The 18,455-nt window shown below is 47.9% G+C and overlaps 1 protein-coding gene across 5 annotated transcripts in view; it reads right to left on the minus strand.

Moving 5' to 3' along the window:
* Nucleotides 1–18,455, minus strand: part of Cd6 (CD6 molecule) — a 40,805-nt gene that overhangs the window by 8,464 nt on the left and 13,886 nt on the right. For all 5 annotated transcript variants that reach the window (XM_031389723.1, XM_031389722.1, XM_031389720.1 and 2 more), the window contains exons 2-5: nt 2,808–2,876; nt 1,648–1,995; nt 789–1,100; nt 174–476 (exon numbers count right to left, since the gene is read on the minus strand). In XM_031389723.1, coding sequence (XP_031245583.1) covers nt 174–476; nt 789–1,100; nt 1,648–1,995; nt 2,808–2,876 — 1,032 coding nt within the window. The remainder of the gene's footprint in view (nt 1–173; nt 477–788; nt 1,101–1,647; nt 1,996–2,807; nt 2,877–18,455) is intronic.

The following is an 18,455-nucleotide window of genomic DNA, read 5'->3' on the forward strand; positions in this document are numbered from 1 at the left end:
GGGTCTAAGCTGACCATGTTGCAGAAAAAAAAAAAATCCTAATTAATGTCTACCTATGCATAGTGAGGGCAATGGTCTTTCTTGGGCCAGTATATGCCAGCTGTAAGCAGAAACAAAATTTGAGGACTAAATCTAGCGGTAATGGTGGGGGGGCGTGGCTGGGGAAGATATACCTGAGCAGACAACTCTAGCTGCCAGCGACTGGCTGCACAAGTTGGAGTTGTTGAACCGCCAGGAACAGGCGCTGAGGTTGAGCTCCTCTCCTTCACAGGAGTAGTACATTCTACCTTCCAGGGAGTGTGGCAGCCCCCTGGGCCGATCCACTTCCGATCCACAGCCCAAGGACCGACAGAGCACTTTGGCCTCAGATGGGTACCACTCGCTGTCACACACAGTGCTCCAGACACCCCGGAAGTACACCTCCACTTGCCCTTCGCAGGAGTCAACGCCTCCAGTCAGGCGCCAGGACTGGTGCTCTGTGGGCAGGTGATGGAGTCAAGCTAAATGTTTTAGGCCCAAATCCTGCCAACCTAGAACATCTATGCAGAGAAGAACTCAGACAGTCCTATGTGTTTTCTCTTTTGCATCTGTGACCCCTTTGTCCACCCCAACTGCTCTGGCCCTCTCTAGACCCTGGCTGCTCAAAGCATGGGCTGTAGACGGGAAGAAACAGCTGCATCTTGGGGGTTGTTACCATCACTAACACTAGCCATTTTTGTGTATATACGTAAGAAGCCAGGCCAAACAGAACCCCTAGTAAACACATCCTGCCCTCCAAGCTCACTGACCTGAGCACACCACTCCTGCATCCTCCTTGTGACCGCAGTACTGGTCTCCAGGCTGCCCAGGGCAGTCCCACAGGTAGGCCTCGGTCCCAGAGCAGTTCACCTGGTCACGGTGGATAGGTCCTTGGCCTGGGGTGAAGTGCAAGCCGGCCAGTGCCTTCACTGCCCAGCCGCACTTCAGTTGCTTACACACTACGTGGGCATCGTCCAGGTCCCACGTGTCATCGCACACTGTTCCCCATTCACCATGCTCCAGCATCTCCACGCGGCCAGCACAGCGGCTGTCACCATCCACTAACCGCACAGCCTGGTTCTCTGGGGTGGGAGGGATGTAGATGGTTAGCGGTGGGGACAGGGATAGTGGAGCATTGGACTCTGTGGAAGTGGCTGTAACCTGGACTGCTTTGGAGTCCCTTCCAAACTGAGAATCCAGTCGGCGGGCGTGGCTTTGAGATAAGGTGGGAGGGACTTGAAATACAGGAGGAAGGACTAAAGACCAAGTGGGTGTGGCCTTGAGTGAAGGTCTTGGCCACTAAACCTTAGCCAAAGGCAGCCTCAGAATGTGGGGAACTATCTACCTGGAGTAAAGGCTGGACATGAGAATACGCAAAGACTGGGTTAGGATAGAGGACTAAAGGAGACTAAGTGGATGCTCTGGAGATCTAGCAGGGGAGGAGTCTGCAGGCCATATTCGGAAGCCACACTCAGATCTGAAAATGACGTAATTCTATGAGGGCCACAGCGTGGAACACTTGAGTTTGCATGACTTGGGAGGCTGGTGGGGTGGAAGTCTGGAGACCAAGGTTTGGCTGCAATGTTTAAAACCTGAGGTGTAGGGGTAGGAGGGAGCAGGCATGTGTACCTGCACAGGTGACCCACACCAGCTGCCTGTCGCTGCTGCACTCCTGGCTCTCCACCTTGCAGAGCTGCCAGTTTGCTCCTCTGCATCTCACAGTTGATGCTCTCGCCCAAGTCGTATTTCCGGCGCTGCTAGTGTTCCCAGAAGTGGCTCCGGGGGGAAGCTCAGAGATGGGTGGCATCAGGTAGGTAACGTTTCCCGAATCCCCACAGTCCAACGCGTTGCACACAGCCTCGGTAGCAACCAAGTTCCAGTATGCCGCACACGCAGGCTCCCAGGACTCTAGTAGAACCTCCACAGATCCGCTGCAGCGACTGCTCCCGTTCACCAGGCGAATCCCCAGCTGCTCCTCTGGAAGGATCAAAAGCGAGCTGAGACTTCATCAGATCTTTGTTCCCCAACCAGGGTAGGATGATTCCTTCCATCCTGTTTCATGACTTTGGCCAACACTCTCTCTGGCCTTCCTGCCTACCGATAGGGTAGTGCCTCATGGAAGGACAGGAGAACTTCAAGGCCTGACTCTAGCCTTCAGTTGAGAGAAAACGTGAGGCTCAGGAATGGCTCTGGAGTTTAGGGAGGCTTAGATCAGAAGCTGGGTCCCACAATGCTCTCACTGGTGCCCGTGTCTCCATCGGAACCTTTTTTTAACAGAAAAGCAAGGTTCTGGCTGCACTAAAGGTACTGTCCTAGAAGGCACGATAGCGACAAGACCTGCAGTTGCAGTGGTTGGGGGTGACCTTCCTTATAGGAACCTTTCTTAGGTCCCAATTGCCTTTCTATAGGAATGACCTGTCTGATTCTGATCCCTAGTATGCACCCCACTTCTCCCTCACAGCAGTGCACAGAGTAGGACCTCAATAAACACATGGAGAGCAAATGGAAGACTTGGGCTGGCAGTGCTCATGACCCCACCACAAACTCTAACTTCCTCTGCACAGGTCCCTTAGGTATCTTGGGTGTACATGAGACTCTCAAATACAGGAGTTCTCATGCCTCAAGGAGAGCCTATTGGTATGACCTGCATCCCTGGACCAGGAGGAAGAAGTGATCTCCAGAGTAGAGGACTTCTTTGGCACCTGAAATTCCACTGTCCTTGTTATCCCAGACCCAGTTTGCTTGGTCCCAGAAAGTTGACTGTAGTGCCTGGAATGTGGTTCACTTACCTAGGTCCAAGGGCATATTCGGGGTGCTGCCGTTTCTGTGCTGGCCGGAGGGGGCTGGAGATGGGAGACCTGAAACGAACCAGCAGCCGCCAGGGTGAGTAAGGGAGTTCCAGCCTGGGGGCCACGGAAATGCTCTAATGACAGGGGCCTGCTGAGGCTTATGGGAAAATGGGGTCCTCAGCCTTGGTTCCTTTGCTCCCCTCAGGATGGAGAAAATTCTCAAACTGTGTGGGAACTGCTGAGCTCCAAAGTGCTTTCAGACACCGAGGAACTAGTTTTCTCTTAAGACCTGTTCCAGTCTTCGCATACTATGATCTGTTTACTCTCAGCAGCACAGTGCTGGCATATTGTTAGCAGTCCCACCTTACAGATCAGAGAGGGAAACCCAGGTGATAAAAATCCATTGCTGGTGCCACATAGGGTGCGTTTGTCCCTTCAGAGCCATGACTGTCCACTCTGTCCCAGGAGGCTGACCCCAGCATCTGCCTAGGGCTTTGGATTTCTGTGGGATCCAGGCTACGGGAGCTACAACAGAGCTGTCAGGGAGGAAGGAGAGGAGAAGCGTGTCCCCCTGGCTCCATCCCTGCGAGATCCCTTGAGCAGACTGTCCCTTATCTGAATGCCATAGCCTCTCTCAAAGTATAAGCTTCTCCTCAGCTGTCTCCCTCTGGGTCTCCCTGATCACTCTCCTGTCTAGGGTCCAGGGACGTCCCAGGGCATCACCCTTGTAGACACAGCCCTCCCTCTCTAGGCGGCTCCATGACCCTGACAGGAAGAATTCAGGCCTTTAGTTGCAAGTCTTCATCAACTTCCTTCTTTGCTGCCCAGCTTGATCTAGATGGAGCAATAACTCAGAATTCAGAGCACAAACTCCACAGTGACCATAACACTCAGAGCGAGAATTCAGATGTGCATGAGTGAAGATTGCATAATTTTACAGAATTCTGGTTCCCACAGCAACGAGCCCAGCGCTCCAGTGTGGCTTCTGATGTTTCTGCATATGCAGGGAGAGAGAGAGCAGAAAGGGAGGGTTGGGTTGGTGGCTGGGGTGGGGAGCTGTGTCTGCATGTGGTTGAGACTGTATCCATCTGGCCATATGTCCAAGCGCGCGTGCGCGCGCACGCGTGTGTGTGTGTGTGTGTGTGTGTGTGTGTGTGTGTGTGTGTGTGTGTAAAACCATGTCGGGGCTTGGACCCCACACCAGCTCACTTTGGTATCATCTCTTTCTCTTGGTATGGACAACCACTTTCTTATGTGTAAAGGTGCATACTATTTTCCCTAGATTAGAAAGTCCTAGAGGACAGATCCCAGGTGGGTCTTCCAGGATGCTCAGCACAGTGTTTGTTAGTTGGCTGATGGACTAGAAGCTCGAAGTGAAAGCTGCCAGTTCCCTGCCCCTCTCCCTCCTAAAAAAATCATCCCCAGTTTATTGAGATTGGCTGCACTTGAGAACTGTGGGTGTTGTTTTACAGTCATTGTCCCGTCACTGGATGCAAAAAAGAACCTGATTTTTGTGATCTTGAATTTCTGTGCTACCTAGAGCTCTCCTCCCACCATGGACAGGACAAGTGTTCCCTCTGTGTCACCAACACTTTGCCCAGTCCCACAGATCCCATTTCAAATTGGGCTACTTTTTTTTCTTCAATAAAGTATATTTTGAAAAACAAACAAACAACCCAAGCAGAGGTGGCGCATGCCTTTAATCCCAGCACTTGAGAGGCAGAGGCAGGCGGATTTCTGAACTCAAGGCCAGCCTAGACTATAGAGTGAGTTCCAGGACAGTCAGGGAATACAGAGAAACCCTGTCTCAAAAACAAACAAACAAACATTTGCCTCCTCCGTGAATCTGCTTTGTGCCATTAAGATGCCTGGACCTAGAAAGAGAGCAGGGCTGGACGGGAGAGACAGCTCAGCAGATAGAGACCCTTGCTGTCAAGTCTGACGACCTGAGATCAGTTCCCAGGGCTCACACGGTGGAAGGAGAGCACCAACCCCAATGGGTTGACCTCTGACCTCATGTGCATGTCATGGCACAAACACATAAATGCAAACAAATAAATGTAACTTCAAAAAAAGGAAACAATGTTCAGTGCATTTTTATAGAACAGAACAACACTAACAAGAGTCAAAATGTCTGTCTGTGGGAAATGTGCTTACAAAAGTCCCATGTGCTTATAGCATGGCATTGGGTGCAGAAGCAGCCCATTTAAAAAAAAAAGGGGGGGGGAGAGAGCAGATAGAGGCACACAGCTTTAATCTAAGCACCCTGGAGGCAGAGGCAGGTGGATCTCTGAGTTTGGGGCCAACCTGGTCAGTGCAGCATGTTCTGGGGTCGGGGAAGGAGAAGAAAAGGAAGGAAAGAGAAACAGAGGGGGCTGGCAAGATGGCTCAGTGGGTAAGAAGGCTCTTCCAAAGGTCCTGAGTTCAAATTCCAGCAACCACATGGTGGCTCACAATCATCTGTAATGAGATCTGACACCCTCTTCTGGATCGTCTGAAGACAGCTACAGTGTACTTATGTATAATAATAAATAAATCTTAAAAAAAAAAAAAGCTGGGCAGTGGTGGTGCACACCTTTAATCCCAGCACTTGGGAGGCAGAGACAGGCAGATTTCTGAGTTCAAGGCCAGCCTGGTCTACAGGGTGAGTTCCAGGACAGCCAGGAGGGCTATACAGAGAAACCCTGTCTCAAAAAAAAAAAAAAGAAAGAAAGAAAGAAACAGAGCCACGTTGATTCAAGGGATGTTCATGTGTAGTAAGTAGAAAAGTGAGAAGAAAGCAGAGAAGAAAGCCGTGCAGGAGGGCTTGGTCACATGGCCATACTTTTAATATATGCATGTAAAAGGTGCCTACAAGAACAATGAGAGCCGGGCAGTGGTGGCGCATGCCTTTAATCCCAGCACTTGGGAGGCAGAGGCAGGCAGATTTCTGAGTTCAAGGCCGACCTGGTCTACAGAGTGAGTTCCAGGATAGCCAAGGCTACACAGAGAAACCCTGTCTCAAAAAACAAAAAACAAAAAAACAAAACAAAACAAAAGAACAATGAGAGAACACAGAAATGCAAAACACCTTTAGACTGCCTGAGTGAAACAGATGGCAGGTGTTCCAATAAGCATATTAACATTAAGAAAGTCACTGGTGTTGGGGAGGTGGCCCATTTAGTAGAGTGAGCTCCTAACTTGTCCTGGGTTCCATCCTCTATACCACATAAAACTGAGCACACTGGCACATGTGTATAATAACCCCAGCACTTGGGGAGTGGAGGCAGGAGGATCAGAAGTTGAAGGGCATCCTTGTCCTTCATTCTCCTGAACAGGACCTTGGGCTGTGCTTTCCATGCTGAGAAGCAGTAGGCCAAGAAGGGGAAGGGCTGGAATGGAAGAACTGGAGAGAGCAGCCCCGGCCAGCAGTGAGGCTGGCTTTGCACTCCAGTCCCAATCTGAAGTCCAAGAAGTCTCGATGGGATAGGCGGAGCCTCTGAGGAGAAGGTTCCAGAGGAAGGGGCCACCAAGGGGACTCTGAACACAGGAGGGACAAAGTCCAAAGGAAGGCAGGAGCAGCATAAGCCCATGATCCCAGCACCCAAGAGGCCGAGAGGGAAAATGGAGAATGTCAAGTCAGCAGATGCTACAGAGCAGAACCCTTCCTCAGGAAGTAAAATAAAATCAAAGCAAACTTGCAGAAGAACCCAGGTGCAGTGGTACACATCTGTAATTCCAGCACGTCAGAGTTAGAGGCTGGAGGATTTCAAGTTCAGGATCACCCTTGGCTACATAGTCAAAGCCAGTCTCAAAACAACAGCAAAGCCCACAGAAGAATCTGAGGAATCAGGATCCTGGTTTATCTTGTGTCATCGAGGCTCATGGGTTCCTGTAGGCATCTCAGGGGAAAGATGTTGGAGGGGCAGTGGTGAAGAGTCTGGACGTTAAAAGAGAAGCTGAGACCCCACTGGCCGTCCCAACATTGAAGCAAGTTCAGTAAGGGGACTCTTGGGTCTCCTCCCCGAGTAAACAGCTGTATGTGTCAGTTAGGTGCCTGCTATAGTCCAAGGCACCTATGGTCACTGGCTCCATCTGACATGCTGAGAAAATCACGAGTGTGTAGTGAAGTTGAACGCAAGATGGATGAAGGCTTAGTGTTGGGAGGAGGCAGCGTGAGAGTTGGAAGGGAAGGCTGGGAAATGAGATGGGATTTACAGAAAGAACCTTGTGGGAAGTGTGGCATGGGTCACTGCTAGAAACATGGTTAGAAATACTGGGAAGTGCTTGCAAGCACCCACGGCAGCAGCCAGCCAAACCAGCTGTACTTCTGCTTGGGGCACTTAACCTGCAGAAGTAGCCTTGGGGGCTGGGGTGGGAGCTCAGAGCCAGGGCAAGCCTGGATTGCGCAAGGCCTTTTGTTGGGTTGAAGGGAAGGGAAGGGGTAGAGGAGAAAAGAAAGGGTAGGAGACTCCTGGATGCGATTCTCCATGGAAATCAGAGTCCATACTTGGGACTAGGGGTTGGAGTGTCCTTCCAGCTACTGGGACAGGTCACCGACCCTCTCTGAGCCTCAGGTGACCCCTTTACAAACTTAAATAAGTCTCACCATGTTATAGGCTTGTGGTAAAGATGAATCAATATGACCCTGAGTCACCCGGGGCCTGAAGTGGGGACAAAGCGCTCCCATATGAGTTGTCATTGCAGATAAAAGCTGCTTGTTTCCATCATATGAAAACCAAAGCACACAAAAATCCACGCTCTCTCCCCACCCCACTCCCACCCTCACCCCCAAAAACCCCCAGGGACAGCTGAGTTCTCTGAAAGCCATTGGGGGGCTGGCTAGAAACACACAGCACATTAAAAATATTTGCCATAAACTATTTACAGAGGGTTTTTAATGCTAGGGTGGAGGTTTGTAATAGGACAGCAAATGGCTGAAGGCCGGTTTACAGACTTCTGCACTTCCCTCCAGCCCTTGCTTGCCCCTGGCAGGGTTCTAGCTTGTGAGGGTCTTCCAGAGACCCTGAACGGTTCAAGTTCGGTCTTCTGCAGTGTTCTCTCATGGTGGCTGGAGGCTTTTCTTTGTGAATGGAGTCAAGAGAATGACATAGTTATTTTGGTCACCAGCTGATAATGGCATCTGTCCCTGTGATGGCTAATGTTGACACCAGATAGTCATCTAGAAAATTAGTAAAATGGCTAAAGGTGCTGGCGTCCAAGGCTGACAACCTGAGTTTGGTACCTGGGGCCCATATGACAGGAGAGACCAGATGCCTGCAAGTCGTCTTCTCAGTATCCCAACCACACTCACACAAAATAAATAAAAATGTAATTAAAAATAGCCATTTTGGGGCTGAAATGATGTTTGGGGCTCAGTGGTTAAGAGCACTGAGTGCTCTTCCAGAGGTCCTGAGTTCAAATCCCAGCAACCACATGGTGGCTCACAACCATCTGTAATAGAATCTGATTCCCTATTCTGGTGTGTCTGAAGACAGCTACAGTTTACTTATTAATAATGACAAATGAATCTTTGGGCCAGAGTGAACAGGGCCGCAGAGAGTGGGATCAACCAGAGCTAGCAGAGCTGACCAGAGCAGGCAGAGGTCCTAAATTCAATTCTCAGCAACCACATGAAGGCTCACAACCATCTGTAAAGCTACAGTGTATTCATATACATAAAATAAAAATAAATGGCAGTTTTTATTTAGGTATGTCTGATGACGTTTCCCAAGTGAATTCACTAAGGGAAGGGATCCATCCTGAATGTGGGTGGCATTATCCCATAGGCTGAGAAGCTGAAAACCTGCATAGAATAAAATGGAAAAGAAGAGCAAGCCAATGGGAGCAACTGTGCTCCCTCTTCCTCCTCCCTCTCTCTCTTCCTCCTCCCTGCTTCCCCTCCTCCCCTCCCTTCTTCTCTCTCTCTCTCTCTCTCTCCCTCTCCCTCTCCCCCCTCTCCTCCCTGCTTACCATGTGGTAAATGGCTCTGCCCTGCCATGTGCTCCCTGAAGTGATAGACTGACACCCCTGAAACTGTAAGCCCAAATCAATCTCTCAACCCTAGTTCATTTTCAAATGTACGTGGCACAGCAACAGAAAGCCCGGCCCGCACAGCCCTGCTCTGTAAGCTACGCATGGGCAGTATCGTTTTTGCTGGTCACATTCACTGGGCAGAACCTCACCCAAAAAGGGATGCTAAGCGGATAGAAAAAGATGGAGGTCAGTCTTTGCCAGTGAGGAAAGCTCATCAGAAAAACAAAACACATTCTCCCATGCTGAGGTTCTCTCTCTCTGCTTGCTTTGAGTTCTTTTTAAATGTCCATATATTCTCCATCAAAATAAAAATGAAATCGCCCACTCACTCATACATCTTCCAATAAGTGCACCAGGTGGCTGCCCACAACACCGGTAAAATGAGTTTCTGTGCTGGCTCTCCGGGCATTCTGCTCATGTGACCCTGTAAATAAAGCTAGAGCAAACCATATGGCCAGTTTAGCCAAAGCCAAATCCCTCCTGGGAAGAAACAGCTCATATGATCGTAAGATCTGGGCATTTTCCCTGAAAATGTCAGTATTCTCTAGAGGGAGGCACCGTAGTGACCACCAGGCTAAGCATTGGCAGATGGGGATCTCGGTTGGTTCTTGTCATTACCGTACTGTATGGCCCCCTGTTTTCTCACTGGTATAATGAGTAGGTGGCTATTTCAATCTTTCACACCCCTTGCCTTCTTTGATAGTTAGATTAAAATGAGAGAGATCAACTACTGGCCATTACTATGTGTCTTATAGACATAGCTGTCCTCCATCTGTTTTACATGGAAGATGGTCGAGACACCTCCAAAGAGTTCCCGTGAATGAGCTTCCTTGTCAGGCCTGTGTCACCATCAAGTAAACAGACACAGTAAGTTTCAGCAAATGGTCTAGGGACCTCGTTACAGCTGGGCAAGATGAGGGCAAGTGATGAGGGCAAGATTTGAACCTGAGAAATCTAGCCCTTGAAGCCACTGGCTGAACCCAGGTATAGACAGGACAGCTTCTTTACATACTTGGTATCCGGCTGCAAAGGCTGGGTCACTGTCACTATGTGTGGAGTGCTCACAGCCCAAAGGCCAAGTACATAGATCTATGTTTTATTCCTTTGTTTGGACCTATGTTTAGAAGATTGTCCTATCTAGCTTGGAGGGAAAGCTGCATGTACTTTGGCCCCCAGGACAGTTGGGCACGCACAGTGCCTGGGATGTGGATTATGCAGCTGAGGAGTAGAAAGCTTCATTTTATTTAACTTGATGTATCTCTATTTAATTTTAAGTTCAGTTCAACCATTGGAGAATTTTTTAAAAGAATAAGTCATCATCACCATCATCATCACCACTACCACCACCACCACCATCATCATCATTGTTATTGTGTGCGGCGGGAGCTCATGCCAATGCATGCGTAGAGGTCAGAGGACAACTTTGTGGAGTTGATTCTCTCTGCTCCCGTAAGTGGATTGTGAATGCTGGGGATCTAATCCATCTAACCAGGCTTGCTCAGCAATCGTCTTTACCTCCTGAACCATCTCCCTGGGCTTGGAGAGCTTTTTAAAAATACTTGGAACACCTTGAGTATGTCAATCTCCCTTTCTCTATTCTTCTTTTTGAGACAGCCGGCTCTTCTGGTATTTACTTTGTAGCTCACACTAGCACTCAAACCCACAGCCATTTTCTTACCTTAGCCTCCTGAGTGCCGGGATCCCCGCTATGTGTGGTTACCACACCCAGTGCAGATTGTTTATTTCAAAACATTAATGTCTAAGTTTAGATGTGCTTTAAATGTGAAGTCCAAACTGTATTCTAACAATTTAATGAGAAAAACATGGTATAGAGGGGACTCACTAAGAAATGAAAATATTTTAGATAATAAAACATTATTAAATTAACTTTATCTGTTTGGCCAAGTTAGCATCATTAGTTTGGAGTTACAGTATGATTTTATTTTGCTTCACAAGCCTTACATTTTCCATTCCACCCATGCTGCCTAGGAGGAAGGACCTGGGGATGCAAAGAAGAATCTGTGTACTTGGTTGACAGAGATGCGAGTGTCAGAGACTCAAGGCTTCCAACCTCAGAGAACTTCAGTACCTCAGTGGTGTGTGTGTGTGTGTGTGTGTGTGTGTGTGTGTGTGTGTGTGTGTGTGATATGAATACACATGTGAGGTGTATGCACATACCTTATTGTGCAGAGGCAAATGAAGGATGCTGATATCCTCATCTATCACTCTTTGCCCTACTCTCATGAGACAGGGTCTTTTGCTGAACCCATAGCTTGACTGAAGACCAACAAGCCCCAGGGATGCTCCTGTCTTCCTCTAATCGCTGCAATGCTAGGGTTACAGGTGTGGGACCATGCCTGGCTTTTTACATGGGTACTGGGGCTTGAACTCAGGTCCTCATGCCTGAGCAACAGTGCTCTTACCAGCCAATTCACCTCTCTAGCCCAAGAACACGGCCTTTAAAAGCATTGCTATCACCATAACCCACAGCAGAAGATGTTCATTCACCTGCTTGGCATCTTTCATGCTTCCCTAAAGTGTAATTTTCCTCTTCTCTCTCTGCCAATGAGTCCAGGGAGATGAAAAGGGCAGTTCAGAACCTCTACCGTAGGGTCTTACAGTCCAACAGGCTTTGGGTGTCCCCTGCCCCAACCGAAGACAGTGAGAATGTGTGAGCCAAGTTCTTCTCAGTGCAGAGAAACCAGCCTGCTGTCTGCTTGCCAATGTGGACAATGAACCCATTAACATTTGCTGAACTCAGCTTCATGCTGGGAGCTGGGGCGGGTGTGAAGGAGTTGAGCGGAAATGGAATGATATAGAAAGTAGAAGCAGTGTGACGTTTCCGAAGCAGCAATTCACCCTTGTCACTGCCTCTGCTCTCAGGACATTCTTTTTTTTCCATGATTTAGAAGAGGAACTTAGGGAGAGACAAACAGTGATTTAAACCATCACTGACAATTACCAGCTACAAGACCTGGCAAGGTCAGTAAGCCTGGCTAGCTATAACCTGGCACCGGGCACAATATGCAGTGCACATGGACTTGCTTTGGAGGGTGACATATGTGAAATATTGAGGACCTGAGACGTGGCTGCCACTGTTATTACCCTTCACCCCAGGCTCCGATCTCACTTCTCTAGTTCAACCCCAAGTGGATTTGAGAGTGCAGAGGGTGATTAATTCTATATTCCATCCTTGACGCCACGTGTTTTTGAAGCCTCTCTCTCAGCCTTTGCCTCTGCACAGGAACAATCCCACTCTCTCCAAGGCCACATGCTCTCCTCCCCACCTCCCCATCTTTCCCCTTAATCATATCAGAGCTGCCACTCTTGCCCAACTTAGCTGCTGGTTTCCCTGACTCTGCAAACATGGCCTCCTCTGTTCCTGAAGAGGAGCTGTGGGCTCCGGTTGCCATAGTAACGAGAGTTTCTTTATATGAAAAGACTCCCTTCTTGGCCTCCAAACCTGCTCAGCTTGCACCTACTCTGCAGCTACCAGACTGTAAGATGAGACGCTACTTCACAGAGAATAAAGAACACTTGAAATAAAATTCCCACGGAGCAGGAGGGGGGCTTTGCCTCCAAGAAAGCCCAGCAGCCAGCAACACTGGCTTCTCCTTTGTCTCACACCTTTGCTCTTCCACTAAGGATGGAGATGACAGAGTCTGGAGAAAAGTCCAGGTCTCTTCCTAGCATCTCACTCCCTGGGAAATCTTAGACAGAGTCTTGGTATCTAGTTGAGGAAAACCATCTGTTCTAGCAGATGTTACAAAGCAGAAGGCATGTCAGATTGGAATTGAACATGAGAGGATTCGAAACTCAGCCTTGGGGCTAGAGATGTAGCTGTACAAAGCGAGGACATGACCACTCCAAGGTATTGGGTTGAGGGGAAAGTTCTTAGTGTAGGTATGAGGAAGAGTACAGCCAGAGGCATCTGGAAGAGCCCAGACAGTATTAGACTAAACATGTCCAGTAGACTGTACCAGGCCATGAGAGGAGAGACAGAGGCATGGTATGGGGGAGAGTGAGAGAGGAAGAGAAGAGAGAGCAAAAAGGAAAGAGGGTTAAGAGAGGACCAGGAGCCAGGAGAACACATGGCCACTATAGCTGGGTGACAAAGGAATTGAGAAGTCGGTGAGCAGGAGACACTTAGGGTAGGGGGCAGGGTGAGAAGAGCTGAGAGGAGGCTGGGCGCCAGCAGGGATTCTCTAACAGACACTTGCAGGGCTGAGAGAGCCTAGAGGCCAGCTGCACTGTGGTATGCGGTATGTGGTACTAGAGTTAGCCATCGTCCCCAGTTTCTTTTGGACCTGACAGTAGCTCAGTTGGGAGAGTCCCTGCCTGGCATTCATGAGACCCTGGGTCCCATCTCTGCCATCGCACAAACAGATGTGATGTTGCACACCTGTACACTCAGTGGGGAGGGGGGAGAGGATGGCAAGCTCAAAGTCATCCTCCGCTACATCGTGAGTTAGAGACCAGCTTGGGGTACATGAGGCCTTGTCTCACAAAACAGCATTTATTTTAACATACTCAGTTTTCCTTTCCAGTGGAGTGACCTCAACAATTCTCCTCCCATGCTGTTTCCTCACAGGACTAACGCATGATCACAAGAAGAACCCACTCAAGGTTCTGACTCTGTGAGTGCCCGACGTGATAGAGGCATATGTGCAGATATGTCTGGTGGGTGGGGAAGACAGATTGCACCCTAAGTATACAGAATGTCCTTATATGTAACATAGAAATAGCACAGAAAGGGGCTGCTGATGAGTCTGATAAAACTCAAGATGTTGGAAATCATACCTTCATGTGTGTATCCTAGGGGAAAAAACCCTGTGGGGTGTTTCCACACTGATGTATGCAAGGGATGGTCACTGTTAACAGAAGAAAGTGAAAAGCAATATAACAGCCTCCCTGTTGTGTTTAGTTGTAGTGTGTTGTATACAGAAGTAGGTCACTGGCACATCTCAGAACACAGGGTGAAAGTTCTACTGTGTTCTACTGTGTCCCATCACACATCATATATACTGTCTATCCCTGTGCACTCTTTTAAAAAAAAAATGTGAACCTGTTACCCAGTTTATTTATTTATTTATTTATTTTATTTTTGAAGATTTATTTATTTTATGTATATCTTCAGACACTTCAGAAGAGGGCGTTGGATCCCATTACAGATGGTTGTGATACACCATGTGGTTGCTGGGAATTGAACTCAGGACCTCTGGAAGAGCAGTCGGTGCTATTAACCACTGAGCCCTCTAGTTTTGGTTTCTTTGAAAAATACAGAACTATTATAAGAATATGTTTTCATTTTAATTCCAGGTGTGGAATATGGGGCTGCTTCAGACTGTATGAAATCTGCCTCATGCTCTAGCAGAGGCATGATTTTGCCAGCTGCAGATAGTTTCTGCGATTGTGTGACGTTTGGAATTTTAGGGACTTTTCAGAGGCTAAATAAATTCTAGGGCCCTGAGAGGCAGGTAAATTGTTGGTTGGTTGATTGGTTGGTTGGTTGTTGGTTTTTCTTATTGGTTGTGGTTTGTTAAGTAGTCGTGTGCAAAGAAGAAACAATAAGAAGAAATTAGATATCCTGACAGCAAAGATCAAACTTGCCCCAAGGAACTCTATGCCCCTTATCAGCAGGAAGTAGTCTAACTATATAATGTCAGCCCCTTTCCGACCCTTGGCTTTATTCAAGGATCTCTTTCCTTTCCTCTCTATCCTTTCCTCTTTCTTATCTAGTGTTAGGGGGTTGAAAGAGTGGAAGAAAAAAGGGTAGAGAAGGGTGGAAGAAAGAAGAACCCACAAAGTGGCCAAGACAGCTATACACTCGTGACCTTATCTGATCACACAAGCTAAGCAGGGTGCGGCCTGCTCAGTACTTAGATGGAAGAATACCATCTACATACAGCTCAGCTCACATTTGACACTGCCCTTGGTGCGTTGATGAAGTTTTGTGTAATAAAAATAGAAAAATATAGACGAAAAGATGCATATACCATGCTGGTTCCGGAGGGTGGGTACCCTGGGTGGCAGAAGACAAGGAATGCTTTTGTTAATATCTGTTATTTTCATTCTAATTAATAATTTTCTTATAAGATCTGAGCAAATATGGCAAAATGAAAACTGCTTAAATTTGAAGGGTAAGCATGACTTTGGCTTGTTAAAACATTTATAGTATACACTTGGGTGTTTATGATATTTTTCACAATTCTTGAAGAATTTGTAATAGGGTAATAACAAGATCCATCTTTGAGGCTCATCAAGATAACTCAGTGGAAAGGGGCTTGCTGCCAAGCTTGGTGGGCAGACCTCAGGTCTAGCTTCAGAACTCACATGATGGATAGAGGGAACAGACTCTCAAAAACTGTCCTCTTACTGCTACACAGAAGCTACGGCATGCATATTAAATAATTAAACAAGAACTACCTTTGAAGGTAGCGTTATTGGCATGGTTCTGTACTTTCTAAATTCTGTAACACTTACTATATTCAGTTTTAGTGATAAATATAAAAGGAATTAATGAACACATTGTGTAGGGCCTTCGAAAGTCACTCAGCTCATGGTGATGTGTCCTGCCAACTGTCTTCTTGTCCTTCTTTGATTGAAAAACTATGGGTCTCAGTCTCTGTAACAGTGCTCAGAGGTATGGTAAAAAGATAGGATTCGAGAGATGAAGGAACTCTCTGGATCGATAGAGCTCCTAAGATGCAGAGCAAGGATCTGAGCCCAGATGGAGACTATCCTGGACTCTGTCACTCAGTCACCTCAGGGTCACTCACGCCCTAGTGAGTGGACTAGTGTTTCCTGAGCCATACCCAGACCAGCTGCTCTTCTGTAAGGAACTGGGGGTGTAGGACCTTGCCTTACCTTCTGGCTACCACCCAGCTTGAAGGTGGAAGTGTTAAGAATCCTATCCACGGGTGGTGGTGGCGCACGCCTTTAATCCCAGCACTTGGGAGGCAGAGGCAGGCGGATTTCTGAGTTCGAGTCCAGCCTGGTCTACAGAGTGAGTTCCAGGACAGCCAGGGTTACACAGAGAAACCCTGTCTTAAAAAACCAACTCCCCCCCACAAAAAAGAATCCTATCCACAGGATGTAGATGGTGACAGAGAAGTGAACAAACCTCAGAAAGGCAAAGGAGGGTGATGGTGACGACTGCTCCACTGAGGCAGGGCAGCCAGCCAATCTAGGAAGATCTTGGTTTTGTTTTCTCAGTATTGAGAGTTACAGCCAGGGTCTGGCATATGCTAGGTGCATAAGTGTTCTGCCTGGCACCGCATCCCCAGCCCATTGTTCTTTTGGTGCTGTGTTTTATTTTATTTAGACTGGCCTGAAACTTTGCTGTGTGGCCAGGTAGGCCTTGCACTTAATGACCCTCCCACCTCAGCCTTCTTAGTTAACGTTACAAGTGTCACCGCCGTGCTTGTGTGAGCTAAGGAAGTTACCAAATCAGTGGTTATAGAGGCCAGTGACATTCAGGTTAATGACCCTTTGGGAAGGTGCTTTCTTGCTGGTCTGATGAAGCATATTCACACGTATCAAGAACTTCCTCTGTGCCTTCTGGTTGAAATGCATAACATCATATGACAAAATGTTATGAAACCCATCTCAGGGGCTAGAGAGATGGCTGCTGAGAAGAGCTGACTGATCCTCTAAAGGACCCTGGTTCAATTCCTGGCACCCCCGTGACAGCTAACAACTACTTGTAACTCTAGTTCCTGGGGCTCTGAGACCCTCTTTTGGCCTCCACGGGCACTGCACACACGTAGTATACAGATATACATGCAGGCAAAACACCCATACGCATACCTAAACCTCAAAGGGGGAAAAAAAACCCTCATCCATTTCAATTACTAAAAGACCCAGAGAAATTATGTTTTCAACCCATGGTCACATGGCTTGGAGAGAACTGAGAGAGGATTGGGTCCAAGCTTGCTCTGCAGATTCATTCTTTCTGACATAAGCAGCTGCCTTCCACACATACGACCAGGTAGAAGCTTTAGGAGATGCCATGAGCAGAGGCCGGGAGGTAGGATGGGCTGGCATGCTGGACGAGACTTAGAGTTTAAAGTCAAGAAGGAAACTGTGAAGGCTGGAAGGCACAGAGGTTGAAACTACTGGGCTGAGTATCACCTCCTGGGGCCTGTCCCCACCCACTGGCTGGCGTGGGGGTCGGGCTGCAGCGAGGCCTTCCTGGGATGCTGGGGCAGCAGTTTCTAGGCAAACAAAGCCTGAGTGTAGTCAAGGGATGAACAGTCTCCCTGCAGTGGGGTGGAGGTTGGGGGCTAAGGATGACAACAAGACTTTTCTAAGGCAGCTGAAATCTCCTAAGAGACGGGTACCTCGATATTGGGTGCCGGAAGCCATCAGAAGTCATGCTCATCCCACCCCAGCAGGAAAAACAGACCTCTCCATGCTGGACCAGAGCCCAAGGTTCCCTAGGCCCCAGGAACAAGCTCTAACTCAGCAGCCAGGCTTATAAGCATGGCTCCTGTGTCCATAGATCCCATAATCCAGTGGTCCTCCTTTTATCCACCACCTGGTTTTAAATGAAGTCAGGAATGATGCCAGATTCAAAGAGGAGCTAGAGAAGGACTGAGGGCGCACAATCCAATGATGATCCATGACCACCTTGTGTCAGTAACAGTTGGGGTCTGGGAGTCACCAATGGCCACATATATCTATGGTTCAGGGTCCAGATAGGCCTTGGGAATGGAGGTAGCATCTGAATGTCTACCACAAACTCCCATATATGTGTTACATATGTATGTGTGTATATACATATACATGTACATACTCATATACATATATATTGCATTCACTCATTCATCTCTGTTAGGGGCCCATGAAATCTAAGGTTCCAAATAAGAGAGTTGAGGCTCAGCATCATGTAATGACCTCTCTAAAGTAACAGTTACTAAGCAACATGTCCAGAATTAGATAGCAGGAGGCTCTGCATCCAAAAACCATAGTCTGAACTACCTGGCCATATGGTTATCCTATACAATACTCTGTAAGTCACGCTGCGGATGCCTCTGTGACAGCTCCAAGTCTTTCCAGTTCTTGGGTCTTTCAAATCTCAGCCTGAGAGGCTTTGGTTATTTATTCTTCTATGGATTCCTTTTTCTCAGCCAGCTCTGTGCCAGCCTGTCCTGGTAGAAATCACAGATGACTGTGATCAGATGAAAGTACTTCTCAGGGTTTGAAACAAGGCACTTTGGAGCAGTAAAGATGAGAAAGAATGACATCTTAAAGACAAATAGGTTCTCTCAAGGATAAGGAAGCAATAGAGGAAACAGAGATTCTATTCAAAGACTCATCTCTCTGCCTAACAACCTAAGCTAGCTAGCATGTACTAGCTAGCTTAAGGTTAAGACAGAGTTGTGTAGAACAGTAACCTGCCACTCCTGCTGTGCCCCCTTCTCATCCACACCTTTCTTCATCAATGTGATAGTACAACAGGGAACCCATACGCTTCTTGGCAAAAATAATCAAATCTCAACTTTAATTCTGAGAGTACGATGTTGCTTTCATAGACTCTGAATATCATTGGTCAATACCTCTCCTTCATACGGAGTCCATAAGTCTTCCACACGAGGCTGGAAGTCACTTGATGGAACATTTGTCAAGGTC

Source organism: Mastomys coucha, unplaced genomic scaffold, assembly GCF_008632895.1.
Source record: "Mastomys coucha isolate ucsf_1 unplaced genomic scaffold, UCSF_Mcou_1 pScaffold21, whole genome shotgun sequence".
Lineage (NCBI taxonomy): Eukaryota > Metazoa > Chordata > Mammalia > Rodentia > Muridae > Mastomys > Mastomys coucha.